Source organism: Anolis carolinensis, chromosome 5 (genome assembly GCF_035594765.1).
Source record: "Anolis carolinensis isolate JA03-04 chromosome 5, rAnoCar3.1.pri, whole genome shotgun sequence".
Classification (NCBI taxonomy): domain Eukaryota; kingdom Metazoa; phylum Chordata; class Lepidosauria; order Squamata; family Dactyloidae; genus Anolis; species Anolis carolinensis.
Window position 1 is genome coordinate 133528220 of NC_085845.1, and position 18018 is coordinate 133546237.

General features: G+C 37.6%; 1 protein-coding gene across 5 annotated transcripts in view; it reads left to right on the top strand.

Annotated features, from left to right (window-relative positions):
* Window positions 1–18018, top strand: part of grm8 (glutamate metabotropic receptor 8) — a 713612-nt gene that overhangs the window by 201262 nt on the left and 494332 nt on the right. For all 5 annotated transcript variants that reach the window (XR_010006674.1, XM_062982302.1, XM_062982304.1 and 2 more), the window contains exon 3: window positions 3544–3760. Coding sequence is in view for 4 of the 5 variants with exons in the window: in XM_062982302.1 (XP_062838372.1) it covers window positions 3544–3760 (217 nt within the window). In the remaining variant the exon portion in view is untranslated. The remainder of the gene's footprint in view (window positions 1–3543; window positions 3761–18018) is intronic.

Consider the following 18018-nt stretch of genomic DNA (forward strand, 5'->3'; position numbering starts at 1 on the left):
TATTGTATGCACCCTCATTAGTGGTTTGATACTGAATGTTTCTATTCTACAAGAAATGTAAGTTGAACTTGGGCATACTAAATTTCTTGGTGGAAGTGAGGAACCTAATTTTTGGGGGTGGGTGGGTGGGGGTGGGTTGTCCAATTCATTAGATTTTGTTTTGAGAAACCTATTTGAGAACCTGGGAAGCTGTTTTTGTTCTTCCATTGGGCGTATGACTTTTCCATGTATTTTCTTGAGAGACACCAACCAATTAGTTATTAACACATTGCAGGAAACTATAAATGGTGACAGTAATTCTTTGGTGGAACATTTTCTAATTAACATATTTCAGAAAACTAGCAAAATTGTGACAGCAATTCTTGGCTCAACAAGGGGTTGCATTGTTTAGCTTGGCGTATTCCTTCAGCTTGCCTCAATTGCCCGGTGGACAAACAGCATACCTAGGTGTAAAACGGAAAACAAAACTCAACATTTCAATTATTGACATGTTTAGTCACCAAGGCAAAGAGTTTAATCACATTCTGTTTGTACTTTTTGTTTAAACACCAGTTTTATTTTTGTAAAGATTTTCTGGCAGTGTATAATATGCCTGTAAAAGACTCAATGTTCCAGGTAGCAAATTAGTTCAATCATAGCTTTTTGTTCACCTGTCTTTATCTATATTATATTTAGTTTTCAGTACTCAATCATGCACATGAAGTCAGGCAAGGTATATGGAAGTAGGGGCAAGGTTGATTAGCCTCCACTTCAGAGATCTTGGAGAGGGCTGTTTTCTTTTCTTTCATGTAAACCAGGGCTGTCAAACTCATTTTCAATGAGGGCCACATCACCCTTATGGTTACCTTCCAAGGGCTGTTTGTAATTCTAAGACTATTTAAATGTCACTATGTTACACTGACATTGAAAGCCTTGTGGGCCACATAAAATGAAGTGGTGGGCTGGATTCAACTTGCGGCCTTGCGTTTGACATGTGCGGTGTAGGTCAATGGTAGGCAACTGTCAGAGTTGGAAAGCAAAATTGCTCTTCCACACCCTGGGATCTTGGAGGGTTGTGCCCCACTCTGCTGCACTTTCAAAATTTAAAAAGTTATTTATTTATTGCTCATGGACTATTATTTTCCCTACCCTGATGTATATGAATGATTCACATCAAGAGTGGTCATTCATTCCTCGGGGGATCAGTAAAGGGCTGCACATTGGAACATGATTCTAATGAGAGCAAAACCATCTGCTCATGAACTGTGGCATTCACTGATAAGCTCTATCCCTACTTTTCCACAATATTTCAGGCCATGAGTCTTCTCAGATGGTGAGAACTTTAGGTAGAATGTGTAATAAGATGTACTCCTCGTGGGATCCTTTCTTTCACCCAAAAAGGTTTTTTTTTCACTTTACTTGATATAATTTAGTTGTTAGAAGTCCCAGAAGATAGATTAAAAAGTAGCCACAGAACCTAATGGATGAGAATCAGAAAAGTGATTAGAAGTTTGAATGTAAAAATTCAGTAGTTGATTTGTCCAGGTTGAATTCCAACAGAGAACTTCACTGAATAGTCAGTAAAACAAAATTCTTCACTACAAAGTCCAAAGGAAATAATATTGTGCACAAAATACTGCAGAGGTTCTAGGTTTATTGGCCACAATCTGGTTGCCATAGTGCACAAGCAGATACTTGATCCTTGCATGTTAAATCATCCAGTAGATTACACCTATTCTTTGCAATTGTGTAGGTATCAAAGCTGCAGAATGGCTGCACTGTAAGATCACTTCTCTGAGTGTGTTCTACAACTAAGTGTGCCTCTGAGAGAAGAAAATTTCTCATACCTAATTGCAGGAGAATTTTAACCCTGGATAGACAACATCCTTATTCCTTTAAGAGCAGTCTGTGTTTTGAATGTTGACTTTTAACATCCTCCATTTCTGAATAGTTATGTCTCCCTAAAACAAAGGAAACAATAAACTAGACTCCTAAAATAGCTTTGAAAAGAGACAGGACACTGAAGGGAGACATTTGATGAAGGTCACTCAATGGCAATTGCAGTTATGGGACCTTTAAACTTGCTTGATTATTATTTCCCCCTGATTTTAGTGTACCTTGGAGTGATTTCCGGGCAATAGTAAACCTGGTATGTTTAAAGCGGGTGTTTCTTTTGAAATAATGGAGTTCCCTTGTTGTTTGCTATTTCACTGAATGAAACAGAAATGCATGGTTTGACATACATGGGCTTTCAGATTCAGCATCAAGATATTTAGGATATCAAATCTGATTAGTTCTTGGCCAGGAATGATGGACCAGGAATTGGGTAAGAGAAATTGGTGATTTGGAAAGATTATCCTCACCAAGTTCATAGACAGGTTCACTGCTAAGTTTACTGCCAAGTTCACGGCAAGATGTATTTGATGTGCTCACAGTCTGCTCAGTGATTTGGATCAAAGGGATCCAGTGAATTAATTAGGTAACAATAATAAAAGTTGCACTTAGTTAATCCAATCATGTGTGTGGCCTCTTTATTTGCAGGGGTGGTGCGGCAAATGCATGATTTGACATACATGGGCTTTCAGATTCAGCATCAAGATATTTAGGATATCAAATCTGATTAGTTCCTGGCCAGGAATGATGGAAGGTTTAGTCCAAAATATCCAACAAGTTCTTTACATTGGCTCTCAGAAATTCAGAAAAAAGAGGTTGCCTTTGTTGATTCTTTTGTTTTGATGGAATTTGGTTGTACAGTAGAGCCTCACTTATCCAAGCTAAACGGGCCGGCAGAACCTTGGATAAGCGAATATCTTGGATAATAAGGAGGGATTAAGGAAAAGCTATTAAACATCAAATTAGGTTATGATTTTACAAATTAAGCACCAAAACATCATGTTATACAACAAATTTGACATAAAAAGTAGTTCAATACGCAGTAATGTTACGTTATAATTACTGTATTTACAAATTTAGCACCAAAATATCATAATATATTGAAAACATTGACTACAAAAATGCGTTGGATAATCCAGAACCTTGGATAAGCGAGTCTTGGATAAGTGAGACTCTACTGTATCTCAATTGATGTGCTCACCTACAGGTTCTTTGACATGTTGGTATGTTTATTCCTATGGTAACTAAATGGATAACGGAAGCACTCAAATGTTTTCTCAGAGATTTATAGGCCTTTATTGTCAAAGGAAACTAATAAAATATGCAGCCTGATTGAAACTTATAATTTCCAGGTTAATAGCAGTGTTGTGATTGACAATAGGAGAACATTTTTTGAAATGTGATGTCTTTGGCCAGTATGAAACAATGTGCAATCATATCAAATCATATCAAATCAAAGATGAATTATTCTGAAATGATAATCATATTGAGTTTAAAAGTTTCAGGATTTTCAAAATTACTTTTCAAGGAAAAGGAGCTTGCCTGTGTAAAAATACACTACGTTTTGGAACATGGCACATGGTTTTTGATAAAAGATTTCCCCCTCATCACAAGTTATTTAGAAATTAAACTTCAGATATATTAAACCCACTTTTATGCTGTTCTTTGCAGATACCTCAAATCAGCTATGCATCTACAGCTCCAGAGTTAAGTGATAACACCAGGTATGACTTTTTCTCTCGGGTGGTACCTCCTGACTCCTATCAAGCCCAAGCCATGGTCGATATTGTGACAGCACTTGGATGGAACTATGTCTCAACCCTGGCTTCAGAGGGAAACTACGGGGAGAGTGGTGTCGAAGCATTTATGCAGATCTCAAGAGAAATAGGTAACCAGATATATATTTTCTTTTTTAAATGTACTTAGCGCTGACAAGTTAGCAAACTCTTGCGCAGTGTTTTGTGACATCTGCCTGATTGTTGTGGAGCTATTAAACCCATTGGGGGAAACTGAATATGATATGGCCGTTTTGTTTGTCATTGATTTGATAATGTGACACCATTGTGGGTTACAAAGCAGCAATTCAAACTCCCAAGAAGCTAAATATAACCGTAAGACTATTGTTTGGAAAGATGATGGTGAAAATTAAATCTTTGACAGATTATTGTCTGGGGTTTGCTTGGGCCTGTTTCAATGTGGGTAGAGACGGAATCATGAAGCTCCTTATACCTAAAGAGTGATAAATGGTTGATACTGTTTGGAGTATGTTTTCACTTCCTATATATGGAAAAAGGAAGGATCAGGAAATATTATACCTCTGAATATGTCTGAACTGTCCTGTCAAATATGCATAGGTCCTAAACAATGTTGTGAATGAATGGTCATTTTTCCATCTAGTTTTTGTACAATACTATTAAAATAGGTTGAAAAATTGCTCTTTGAATCTGCCTTTCAGTGCTTTTATATTGTTCAGTGGCACCTCATAATAGGACTTCGAAACACATTAGGAAGAGTGAAAAAAACATATTGTGATAATCAAGAATGTGTGTGTGTTTTTTTTTAAAAAAACACAAGTTGGTAAATTTTCTGAGTAAAGTTCATGAATTTTGACAATCTTGCTGATCCAGTTTCTACTTGCTTAACTAACTTCTGACAGACCCTAGTTGTTAATTTTAGGATGAAATGTGCTATATAAAAGCAAAGCCATTAGCATGAGGTGTTTTTTCTCCTATCTCTTTGATCTTTTTTCTATCTCGTGCTCATTAGAGTAGTTATTTTTTGTCTTTAAAACTGGGTCTTCTTAAAGAACAATAGATTTTTAGTGTGTGTTGAATATTGAGGTGGTATAGTAGTGGTGTTCGTAAATGTTCACCAGTAAGCTTCAATCTGCCAAGTAATGCTTATGTAACTAATCTAAAAGAAAATTAGTCAATACATTTGTAGCATCTTCACCCAAGTGGAAAAAAATCAGACAAATTTGCCAACCCTTTTCCAAGGATTTCAGGTAGCATTCATTTTACCAATCCAGCAACTTTGTGAAATTGTGGAGTCTGAGAGGAGCAAATGGCCCACAGTGAAAAATTGAAAGTTACAGATGAATGGAATTTTTTTCGGTTCAAATCTGTCAACTGTTCTTTGCTGGCTCTTAGCATGGTAGAGTGTCTTAAATATCAATGCAAAACAAATTCATCCAGATGAAGGAAATAATAAAATTATTGTCTTTGATAAATTGCAAAACAGTTTTCAAATTGAATCAGCATGTCGTCTTTTAAAAAATGCAAACCTAGGATTTTCTGCATAATAAAAAAACCCATACTCACTGCAAATGGACCACTGGTTGTATTTACAATACATAGCAGCTTTGATGAGTATTGTGATTTTTTTGGATATACTCTGATTTTGTACCACTTTGGGCCCAGTTGGGGATATTTTGGACTTTGATTGAAACTCGAGAGTATCAAAGAGCTTCGCTCAATCTGGACAGCTGGATCAAGTCTGATCTTCTGTCCAGATGGATACTGTGCACTATCAGAACAGGGAAAGGGGTGTATATTTTGGATCCAGGGCTCCTCCCAGTGAACTTTACACTGGGCTAACCTGCTTGGTATATATGAGACTCCTGTAGATTGCAACTCCTTTTGGTCCAAGCCAGCACAGCCAAAGTTGAGGACAACTGTGAGTTGCAGTCCAGCAACTTCTGAAGGATGAATGTTTAATACCTTGTTTTAAGACTTTTCGTATCAATGCTTATATCAGTGTATCGATGTATGGATATGTTGACTGTTGGAGACATTTTGAATGCTCCTGATTGGAGCCCTCAGGAACGAACAGCTTTCATTTAGTGCACACTTTGCAGTGATTTACACCTGTCACTTTCTGTAGGGTATACAACACTAATCTGATTGTGCGTAAGTAAACGATGGCCCCAGAAAAAATGACTTTACCAAAGAAAACAGAAGTGTTGAGGTTACTGAATTTTTTCTCAGATCTTTGATACTGAGGAAACAACTCTTTCAACATTGTATCACGATTTGTAATCTAGGGAAAAAATCTCCAGTATAAGATCCAGAAAAAACATGCTTTTAAACTTCTATAGAATTTAGGAATATTTGGGGCTTAGTCAAATAAACAGCTAACAAAAAGACTAAGGATAGAAAAGGCTTCTGTGTTTTTTTTTAGGTCACAGGTCTTTAAGAATTCTGCAAATGTGTTTGGCTGTCCTTTCTACTTGTCATTTCCTTAAATATTCAGAAGGGAAATGAATGGACTGTCGACTCAAGGCGGCATAATGAAAAGGTCAATGTGGGACCTCAATAACATGTCACAGGTTTCTATTAGGCATCAGCAAAGATCACATGTAGTACACAACTCAGCAGAATATTAATAATTTTTGGGACAATGGTTGTAAATGAATCTGGGAAACTACTGATTCTGAAATGTCAAAATGTGAATTATTGTCTGCAGACAATGTAGTAGATGGATATACTTGATTCCTGGCTTTTACAAGTTTGACTAGGCTGCTACTCTGCTTTTTTAGCTCTTGTTCCTGTATTTTTGTCATAAAAATGAATGGTTATGAGATTCGAACTGAACATAATTAATCTGTCTGTCTCACATACTAATAGCTTTAATTTTGAACAACTAAATAGGAATATTTGGCAAATACAAATGAAATATATAGAACATTCTCTCTGTATTAGAGGGCACTTGTAAAAGTTCATTTTTTGGATTATTATCCCCAGAATCCTCCAACCAGCATGGCCAGTGTGTAGTGAGTTCTGGTAATTAGTCCAAAAGGTAAACTTTTCAAACTCTGGTAATAGTGTAGTGCTAGTATAGACACGTATGTAGAAAGAAAGCTCTTCCCCTGTGCTACTTCCTTCTCCTCCTTGGAAAATCTCATGAGAACGGCGACTCTTGGACAAAATCTGAGATATTCACTAGTAGAGGGAAAGTATTTAACTGGGGTTGTTCAGGAACAAGTAGCTTATACCAACTTATAAGTGAATCAAATCAAAGAGAAACAATGAAACAATCAAGTAGCATTATGGTCAATATTAAACTGAATATCTACATGCAAAGGAACTCTTTATCCAAATAATACAGGGGGATAAAACTTTCCATGTCTTGCATATGGAATTCTTGTTGCTGAATTAGATAATTTATCTTATCCAGCTAGGGAGAACAGGTTCAAATGGGAAAAATAAGAAAATGAATGCTAGAAATACTGAAGGTGAGTTTATTATTAGTTACAGTTTTGAGGGATTCCTAGATAAGGATGGATGAAATATTCAGAAATGGTCAAAATGTATTTCTCAAATGCCAAGAAACTTTGATGAGGGTTATCTTGGTGAGAATCTTTACAGTTCAGGACTTTTTTTTGGCACAGTATGCATACTTTTTGTGCAAAAATTAGGATTGCATGTGCAGAAATTGCTGCCTTTTAAACAAAATGTAAAGTTTCATTCAAATTTCAAACTTTGTTCAAATTCATCATTTTATATGAAAGGACAAGTATTTTCCTTGCATTAAAATACAACAGATGAAGTTTGTGCAGAAAAAAATCTGAAATTTAGATTTGAATATAGCGCAGTGCAATAATAGATTTGGAATATGTGCAATGATTACGGAATGGCCGTAGACTATAATTTCTGGATGGCATGATTTTAATATTGAATGTAATGTTTTTAAATGTTTAATATGTATTAATTTTAATTAAGTTTATTTTAAACTGAATGTTTTGTATGTGTTTAAGGCATTGAATAATTGGGTTGTTATGAGTTTTCCAGGCTGTATGACCATGTTCCAGAAGCATTCTCTTCTGATGTTTCACCCACATCTATGGCAGGCCTCCTCAAAGGTTGTGAGGTATTGAATAATTGCCATATGTAAGCTACCTTGAGTCCCGCTTGAGGTAGAAAAAAGTGGGATATAAATAGGGTAAATAAATAATAATAAATAAATTGCAAATAGCCTTTGAAAACATGGTCCAGGGTTCATCAACTGGCATTCAGCCCATCTAGAGTTTTGGAGGAGCTAAGCCATGCTGTCATGGCCACAATATTGAGTGTCCAGAATTTATGTTATATCACTACTCCTTTGCTTTTTCACTTGCCTTGCTGTTTGTGTGGTGGGGTTGAGGCTTTAAAAAGTATGTTTGTGTCTAACAAAGTATTTTAGAGAAGAGTCAGCAAAAACTACATTTCTATTTTATAAAATCCAGCAAATGTTTGGGTGGATAATAGGGGTTTAGGAGACAGTGGGCACCCCAAGGATTGTATTGAACCTGTCTAGCAATCTCTATGCTGCATGATTCTCATTCCGACTTCAGCTGAATGATCAGGCATGGTACAGCTTTAGTACTTCCTTTTCTACAAGTTTATCAAGCTACAGATTGGTCAACGGGCTTCCTCCTCTCTAATTATTTGTGCATGCAGACCCAACCACACTCTCTTGTGTGTCTCACCAAAGCATCATGGGGGCTGAATAAGTGACAGCCAGAGCCTGGCTTGCTAGTAAGAAAAGCACAGTGGTTGGCCTTTCATTTCTCAAATTCTGACAGCAGAAAATGATTAAACATTGTCTCTCTGGGGTGCTGGCTTTTTGCTTGGTTCGGTTATTGCAACGGTCTCATTACAAAAATTCAATCCATCGCCTTAATGGGTGTGGAATGCTCGAGGACAGGTTTTATCCCTCCTAGTGGTCAGTGAAGCATCAGCCTGAGTGTTGATGGGAAGTAGCTGCCTCTTATGACATGTGGTCAAAGGAGAGAATAAAAAACGACAAGGCAGAACATTCCAGCTTATTATTGAGGGAAAACATTCAGTACCTTTTGAACTCTTTCTGTTCATAATACTGAGAAACTGAATCATCTGTCAGTGTAAAAGCATTGATAAAAAGGTTTTCGAGCAGAGCTACATACTATGGAAGGTTTTGGGGGAAAATGAAATTTGCTCTGTGGTTTCAAAGGTTAGAGTTGGGAATATCAGTAACATTATTGGGAAATGATATGGAACGGTCTATCTAATGTGTCATTCCGCATCTCTCTGTCTCTTTCTCTCCCCTTCAAATTAATAGCAGATTTGTGCACTGGAACAGAATTTGGAAAAGTTACTTGTTCTGATGTAGAACTCCCAGTATCATTCAGCCAGCATCAGGATTCAATAACACTTTCTAGGTCTGAGGTTGCATCTATGTGTTGAATAAATACAGTTTGACACTATTTAACTGTCATGGGTCAATGCTATGGAATCATAAGAGTTGTAGCTTGATGCGGTACCTGCACTCTTTGGCAAAGAAGGCTAAACATCTTGTAAAACTACTGCTCCCATGGTTCCATGGCATTGAGCCATGGCAGATAAAGTGGTGTTCAACTGCATTCATTCAACATTTAGATGTGCCCCGATTTGGATCTATATATCCGATGGTTTCCTTCTCCTATGAATGGACATAGGACCTCTTTGCACTAATCTCCCCCCACACATTTTGTTTCATTTCACTGACAGGTGCCTAGTGTTATGGTGTAGTTTCACTTTCTCAGTCTTCAGTCTCTATTACTTTGAATGGAGGGAGATATCTTTTCCTTTGCTTGAGTAAGAAAGATGTTTGGTATGAGCATATATAACTAGTCTAGGGAAAACACATCAGGATAATCTTGATCCTTATCTCAAGAGTAGCTATTAGAGTAGACTTCCCACCGCATCAGATGGAGTGATTTTAGAGTCCTAGGACGCTTCCACCCCATCTGGAGGACTGATGGTCTCACTGTCCATCAGACGATGAAAGGGAGCTTCCTGTGGAAACCCCGGCTCCAACTGAAGTAAAAGCATTGTCAGACGTTTCTCTAGCAACACAGGAAGTTTCCTTTGTTGTAATGGCTCCAATACAGCCAGCATGCCGCCTCCTTGCAATGGCGACACTTTCCTTATGTGACTGGGAAAGCATTGCATAGAAGGAGCTTACTGGTCCCTCTTTCCTCCCCAGAAGCTCGGTGAAGCTAGACACTTCTCCAGGGTTATATGTTGAGGTCATTTCATGAGAAGCATGAATGAAGGTGAATACTTCGTGGAGTAATAGGCATGAGAAACAGTGGAACACATTTTATTTTTTCAAAAAATATTTTTATTGGCACACCCAATTATTTATAATCAAGTAATAAACCAACTAATACATGGGAAACTGGGAAGACTAGAAAAAATAGGAAGAAAAAATAGGAACAGGGGATTTTAACTTCTGACCCCCTTCATGGTCATGAAATTATTGTCCTTTTTGTTTTTTTCAAAGCTTCTTATCTCCATCTTCCCTCATCTCTCAAGATTGTTTAATGGATCAGTTGTTCCTTCTTTTTGTTTCCTTTCTCTATATTCTTATATTTATCTTAAGTTGCTTTATATATTATATTATTCATATATATACACAGTGGAATACATTTTAATGCTGTTTAGAATGTTTAATGCTATTTATAAATAAAATAAATAAACTTTATTTATATCCCGCCACCATCTCCCTGAAGGGACTCAGGGTGGTTTACAAAGGCACTTCAAGCTGCTTATAAAACATACAATAGGTAAAAACGGTACAAAAATATAAAACAAGTCACATAAAATTTTAACAACACCCATCAACACATATAGCATAAAATCAAACTAATACAATTTTAAAACAACAGTAGATAAAACTAACTGCTGTCAGTTCACAAAGTGCCAAGTGTCAGCTTCATTCAGCCTACTTGAAGTCAAAGTCCTGTCAGAACATCCATGTTTTCAGGTTGAAACAGAAGGACTGAAGGATGGGAAGTAATCTAATATCTTTTGGGAGGGTATTCCAGAGTTGGAGAGCCATCACAGAGAAGGCCCTCTCTCTTGGTGGAACCAAGAGAAGGGCCTCCCCTGTTGATCTCAGAACCTGTGCCGGTTTGTAGAAAGAGATGTGGTCATGAAGATAAGTTGGACCAGAAACATATAGGGCTTTATAGGTAATAATCTGCACCTTGAATTGAGTCTGGAAACTTGTCAGAAACCAGTGGAGTTGCTTCAGCAGGGGTGTGGTATGTATCCTGTAGCTAGCTCCAGTTAGTAATCTGGTAATCAACTTTTCTACTAGCTGCATTTTCTGAACTGTCTTCAAAGGCAGCTCCATGTAGAGTGCTTTATGGCCATGGCCAAGTCAGGATTTTTGAGATATGGTCGCAGCTGGTGCACAAGTTTTAACTGTGAGAAGGCCTTCCTGGCCACCGCTGACACCTGAGCCTCAAACGTTAATGGTGAGTTCAGGAGGACCCTCAGACTGCAGACCTGTGTTCTCAGGGGGAGTGTAACCCCGTCGAGCACAGTTTGCCACCCTATACCCCGATTGGCCTTGCAACTAACCAGGAGGACTTCTGTCTTGTCTGGATTAAGTCTCAGCTTGTTGGCCCTCATCCAGTCCATCACAGCTGCCAGGCACTGGTTTAGGATCTGGGGAGCTTCCCTGGAATTAGCTGGAAAAGAGTAGTAGAGTTGTGTGTCATCTGTGTAGAGATGCCACCCAACGCCAGAACCCCAGATTACCTTGCCTAGCGGTTTATTCTTATTTATTTATACGATATAGAAAGACATGTGTAATGTTAAGGTATCTGTTGTTGTTGTTGTTGTTGTTGTTGTTGTTGTTGTTGTTGTTTGCCTCCAAGTGATTTCAAACTTAAGACAACATCACAGAGTTTTTTGAGGTTTAAAGTGTATGAGTCACCCAGATTCTCCAGTCAAGTGGGGATTCAAACCCAGAGTTGCAGTCCAACATTAAAACTACTAAACCATGCTAGCTCTTGTTCCTAATATTAATATAGGAATAATAAGTTTGAAGTCGGGGGGAGGGGGTTGGCTTGATCAAAGCCTAGAAACAAAGGGAAAGAGAAGAAAGCAAAGTATTTGAACTATCCCACCCTACCTACTTTCCTGAAAGATACGGGCAGGCATTGATCACGTTCACAGGACCATTTCTTTGTGAGCAGAGAATGTGTGAGAGACAATGGTTTCAGATAATATAATGGGCATCATGGTTCTAATACAGCCATAACACCTCCAAAAATTATAGCCCCGATTTTCCTAACAATGTTTAACCTGGTAACTTACAAATCTGTAGCTACCACTATACATGAAGACTGTCCATTTTTGAATAAGGTCCTGTAACAAGTAATGTTGGGTGCTTCCCACTCTGACTTCAGTACTCATCAGGGGGCCATATTCATCCTGGACAATGACCTTCATTTGGGAAATGCACAAGGGTTACCCTGTCACTTGTCCTGGCAGTGCTGATTTTGGTATCCTCGTGTATTCCATTACTGTGCTGATCCTAATATGTTGTCTGTGATCCTGTCTGGTTGGTCTGTTCAAAGAATGGTAGTAGGAGGCATCTTATCTTTCTGAAGGCGCTTGACTTGCAGAACCTTTATGTCTCTTTTGCTATCTAGCATGTACGTAGAGCTATAGGGGATATCATCAAGGAGTTTGACATCACCATCACCAATATATGGATGATGTATAACTGCTGTGTGAAGAAAACATGAGCAATTCCTTCCCTGCCTTCATTCATGTAATTGAACTTTTTACAAATGGAACTGCAAAGTTATAAACTCTAAGAAATGCCTGAACTTTCAGCAACATACTTGGTTCTACCAGGGAAAAAAGATCACAAGAAACCATCAGGATTAGTAACAAAGAAAAAGTTTTTATTCCCACTATTACTCCATAGTATGAAGCAGACATTCACTTCCAAAAGCAAACTAAAACCAGAAATTGTAGTGGCCTGATTTTGTACATAATCTATTACTTACATTTTTAAAATGAAATACATTTTTGGCAGAAAACACCTGCCTTAAACATGGTGTCAATCATTCTAAAACAAAATATTACATAATGCATTTCCCATTTATTTTCCTGGGGAAAATGGCTTCCATGGACAAAATGGTTATCTCCCTGATTTTTTCCCAAGGCCTTCTCATCTCCAGGAATTGCATTCCATCACTTGGGTTGAAGGGGGGCACACATTGCTACTTCTTGTATTCAGAATTGTAGGACAATGTTTTATTACACATGTTCCTTTGTGGTTTTTTGCTAATGTGGCCTTGGCTAATGGTCTTTTCCTTTCTATTACTAGGAGTAAATTAACTGTATTAATTCTGTGTGCAGCCTGTGCTATTATCAATCATTTTACAAGTGGTGTTATGACTGGAGGACCTAGCGGATTCCTTTTTGATTCCTGAAAGTAAATCTGAAGATAGTGATGAAATATGGTACCTCACTCTCTTCCTGGGCCTTGCTTCTGTAATCTTACAGTGAGATACCCTAGGAAATGTCTTCTCTTCACTTTGACATTTAATGTGGAATGTCATTCTCCTGACAAAAGATATCTTCTGTTGGTAGTGGAGTTTAAATTTTGGCTAGGACTGAGTGACGTTGTCAATTCTGTTTTTTTCTCCATTTCTCATTTTCATGCATTAAACCCATTTGAGCTTCTTTCCTGTTCAGTTTGTGAATTTCTGGAGGAAACATCAGTCATTTGAATGCATTTTCATGAGCATTTCTACCAAATGCACATTTTATGCATGCTTTTATGCAAGTATAAATCATTTGCATGCATTACTCATCTCATATATGTGTTTTTCTACAAACTTCAAAAACATTGCTGCAGTTAACCAGTGGTTTTGCACAAGAAGAATCTTACATGAAGAATTTTAACAAAAAGGCAGCAGCTTTGTACAAAAAATAGGTGTATGTTTTTGTTGTTTTCTGTGCAAGATTTTTCATCAGCAAATGTTTAGATGTGCAAGATTTTGTTTTTGTTCCCCCCCCCAACAGAAAACAGCAATTTTGCAAGGGGGAAAATCCCATGTTTCCTCTCTAGAAACAATGGTGGGTTTTGTTTTTGTACACAAAACTTTTGTACACAACCCAACAATTTTCAAGCAAAAACAAAGAAATTTACATATATTTCTATGCAAAATAATTTCCTCAAACTGTTTTGCATGAGTATTCAGCTGAGAATTGCACAGAAATATTCATTTTGTCTACAATGGGAAGAAAACTGTGGAAATGATCTATCCTTAGTTGCAAGAATGAATAATTTAATATTAACATCCCTACATATGCTAAAATAATTCACTTATTCTTGTCACTAAACTGCTTCCTCCACCCCTTTGGTTTTCTTTTTTAAAAAAACTTTCTGCATGCTTACTATTTTTTAAACCTCTCTCTGATGGCTGCTCAATTTTTGCAAGACATTCAAGTGTAATTGCTACCTGGATATAGAGTTTTCTTCCATGCTGTTACAGAATGACTTATCCTCCTCTGGTGCCATTTTGCAATTTACAATAGCTTGGGTGGAACTGTTGGATCTGCCTGGCATGGTGCTGTATGTGATTTTAGGGTTGTGTTGGGCAGCAACCACAGGGAGCAATGTATACACATAGCACAGTAGCCTCCTGGATAATGGTTGTGTTCCTTCTGTGCCCTGCAGATCACCTTGCATTCCCCTTCGTGATGTATAAATGATAAGTAGAAGTGTAGGTGGTAAATGTTATACATAATGAGCATAAAAGCATAAGCTTCACTTTTAGAGAGCATGTGTGGGAGTGTATGTGTGTATGTCAGAGAAAGACAAAAACGATACAGGAAGACGTCATGCAGCTTAAATTGCTGGTTGACATGTAAATGGTTGATATGAATATATGGCTAAAACTGCTTATATTTAAAAGTCTGATACTTTCAAAAACACTAGATAATGTTGCATATCTAGAAATAATGATACTCTTACATTTTCCAACTTACCTTGAAATGCCTTCTTAGTTTGATAGGTGACTGGTTGCCTCTCATACTTTTTTTTTCAAAGGCAGATTTATGGCAATATGCCTTCCCCTTTAAATATCCCAGCTGATAAAATAAAGAGTGCAATATATACTTAGCAATCTATTTTGACTCTGGCATTTAAGTTAAAAAATTGAATTCACACAGAGCAAATTGATCTATACATTAACAATATTATTTGTCAATCCCACCAAGGGAAAATATTTAACAACAATACCAATATTGCTTTTATATTTTTGCCTGCTCTATGTGAGATTTGGAGGGGAAGTCTATCGAGAGCTATTTAATAGGGCCTCTTTAAGCAGCAGGTCACAACTGCAGGTCAGAATCTGAAGCTTGCCATCCCTGAACTAGGGCTCATATTTTGGGAACTGGAACAAATGCCATCCCTTGTACCGACAGCAGTTGTCACAACTGGAATGCCTAGGATTTTTTAAATTGTGATTTTACTTTGAAATAAAGTGAAAATTCAGGACTGAATTTGCATTTCCTTTGGGCAGAACTCTGAGATCTCACTGAAGCAGAACTGGCAATTATGCATGGCTTAGGTTTTCAGGTCAGGACAATAACCTTTGCCTGAAATTCTGCCTTGCACTATGAAGACCAGAGAAAAGGGACTAGGTCCAGCAACTGTAATAGTTTCCAGATGTTACTGAATGATAACTGTCAATGTTGACGGATTATAGGAACTACAATCCAGCAATATTTGAATGGAGCATGTCTTCCCAACTCTACACTGAAAAGAGATGGAGAAATAGTTTTCACTAATTAAATTTTTAGTTTTCATTGAAAAACAGTCAAGTTATTATGCCTCTTTACTTTTACATTCCTATATAACAGGGGTTGCATTGGATAGCCCTTCTAGTCTCTTTCAACCCTGTTATTCCGTTATTTTATGGGTCATGAAAGCCCCTGGAACAGCGAGCACAGGGAGAAAGGAAGAACCATCTGCCCTGGTTTCTCTATTGATAGGTTCCACTGGATTTTAGTTCTTTCCATGCAGAAAGACAAGTCTGGATCTGGACAGCTAATGGGCAACAGAAAATGCTGGAAGAACACGACAGAGCAAAATAATAAGATCACTAATGAGGAAGAAAAGAGAACATTAATGACAGCCCTTAACATATCATGGGGAAGCCATTGGGAAAACTGGAGCAAAATGCCCCAAGCTTGATGACTGTTGGGAGAAGTTGAATATATAAGTTGAGTCATAGCCAGAAATACATGTGCAACTGTATTCAGTAATCAGAATGTGATTATAAATACTAACAGCGTCCATAAAGGAGATGAACAGAAATGATGTTGCCAATACATTGAAGAAAGCATAAAGAAATTTTTAGTGTTCCGGCCTTGATGGAAGGGCAGGATGATGCAGCTGTCTTAAGCAGTAGTTGCTAGAGGTGCACCACTCTCAACCTCCAACTCCTCCTTTTGATTCCCCTTACTCTCTTGTATTTTGGAAGACAGAAGTGTTTAAGTTTGGTGGAGAAATTTACCCCATTGCTAGTATTAAAATAAATTTCCATGATTAATCCAATTGGTTTTCTCACTGGATTGGAGGAGCAGGACGTTCTTTTCCTTGAGTAGTCACATACCTTGGACATACTAGGCTCAAAATTTGAATCTTATAGTTCCATGAATGAAATTTCTCTAAACTGAGAAAAGAAATCAGAAGAGCAGCTGTCAAGACAGGGTTTTTCTTTGTCATTCTTTCTTCTCACAAGCTTCGAGTCTGAAAGTTTCCATAACGCCCAAGTTTCTTGTATTTACTGGCATTCTGACATGTGATCTTCCATCTCACTCTTTTGGCAGGCATCAGAAGCACCCAGGATCTTTAAATATACATCTTCATAATATTGCTGAAGTGGAATAGCATTGCTGAGTTTATTTCAATTTACAAACTATAAGTAATATTAAATACTCTAACAGGACAAAGGCTTCGCTATATCTGCAACATTGCTATGGAGAAGTCTAAGTGCATTAATATTGCAGAAGCATTAAGGGGTTCCAAGAAAAAAATTAACTAATTTTACCAGTTATTGCACTCTTTTGCAAAACATAATTTCAGGAGCCTATTATTAAAAGGACTATTTTAATTCTCACTATTACTAACTGTTAATAAACATGATGTTCTGCTGCTTCAGCAAGGTGTTCCCCTCTCCCCAATTGTTCTTCTGTTTATCTGAGCAGAAGACAGCTGTATTAAAAAAGCATGCAAAAAGGATACCTTGCTGTTCAGTTTAATTGGATTTTTCACTGCATCCTTGTGGCACTGCTGAAGGCTGAGATTTTTCAAATTCACTTAAGGGAATGAAGATACCCACTTCCCATTAATTTAGGAAATAAAGCTTTGACAAGCATGGGTTGTGTGATCAAGATCTAAAAATTAATTAATTGAATTAATTAGAATATATGATTTCTTCTCTCTCTTAGGTCAGAGAAAAGTGGTATTTTTTTCTTGATCTCAGTAAAAGTAGTATGCATGTAGGTTTTCTAACCTACATTATTCAGTTCTGAGCCTGCCAAAATTTCCTCTTTTTCTTCAGCATGGAGAATGTGTTTCATCAAAACCTAGAAAAAGGGACATCTTCCAGTGTATAGAGTCACTCATGCATGTGCACAAAGCTTTGAGATGATGCTATATATGTATTTTAGAGTGACTTTATAAGGTGAACAAATTTGCAGTGTGTTCACCATACATCTTCAAGTGTAACCTTGTAACATTTGAAATGACAATAGATGTGTGTCTGGCAATGATATGTCATAAAGGGACACAAATCAATTGTGTTTGGGATGGGCCTCTATGAACGTGAAGACCATTTTCTCCTCTTGAGGCACAATGGTATTCATTGTAAAACATGAAATAAAGAAGTAGGAAACTTGGGCTATGTCTACATTGGCCAGTAAATCCAGTGCAAGAAATCATGTCTTTCTTGCTGATTGCAACGGCACCCCATCATGACCTCAGAAGACATGACAAGCAATGACCAGGTGTTCACAGTGAGCTCCATGGCCAGTGAAGAACATCTTTGGTGACACATGGAGAAGGGGACAGGTCAATGAGGGAATGGACTGGACCGTCTGGACACAGGGCCCTGGATTCAGTAAGTATGTGCTGTGTATGTCCTGAAAAACCTCAATCCATGTAGATGCATCTTGAAGTGTGAATCCTCAATGTATACATATGATCTAAATAAAAAATTGTGGATTTTCTTAGCATGTCAGGGTTTTCTTGCTTTCCCATCCCCACCTTCACCTCATGAAACTGCAATGAAACAGTCTCCAGAAGTTTCCCAGGTTTCAAGGA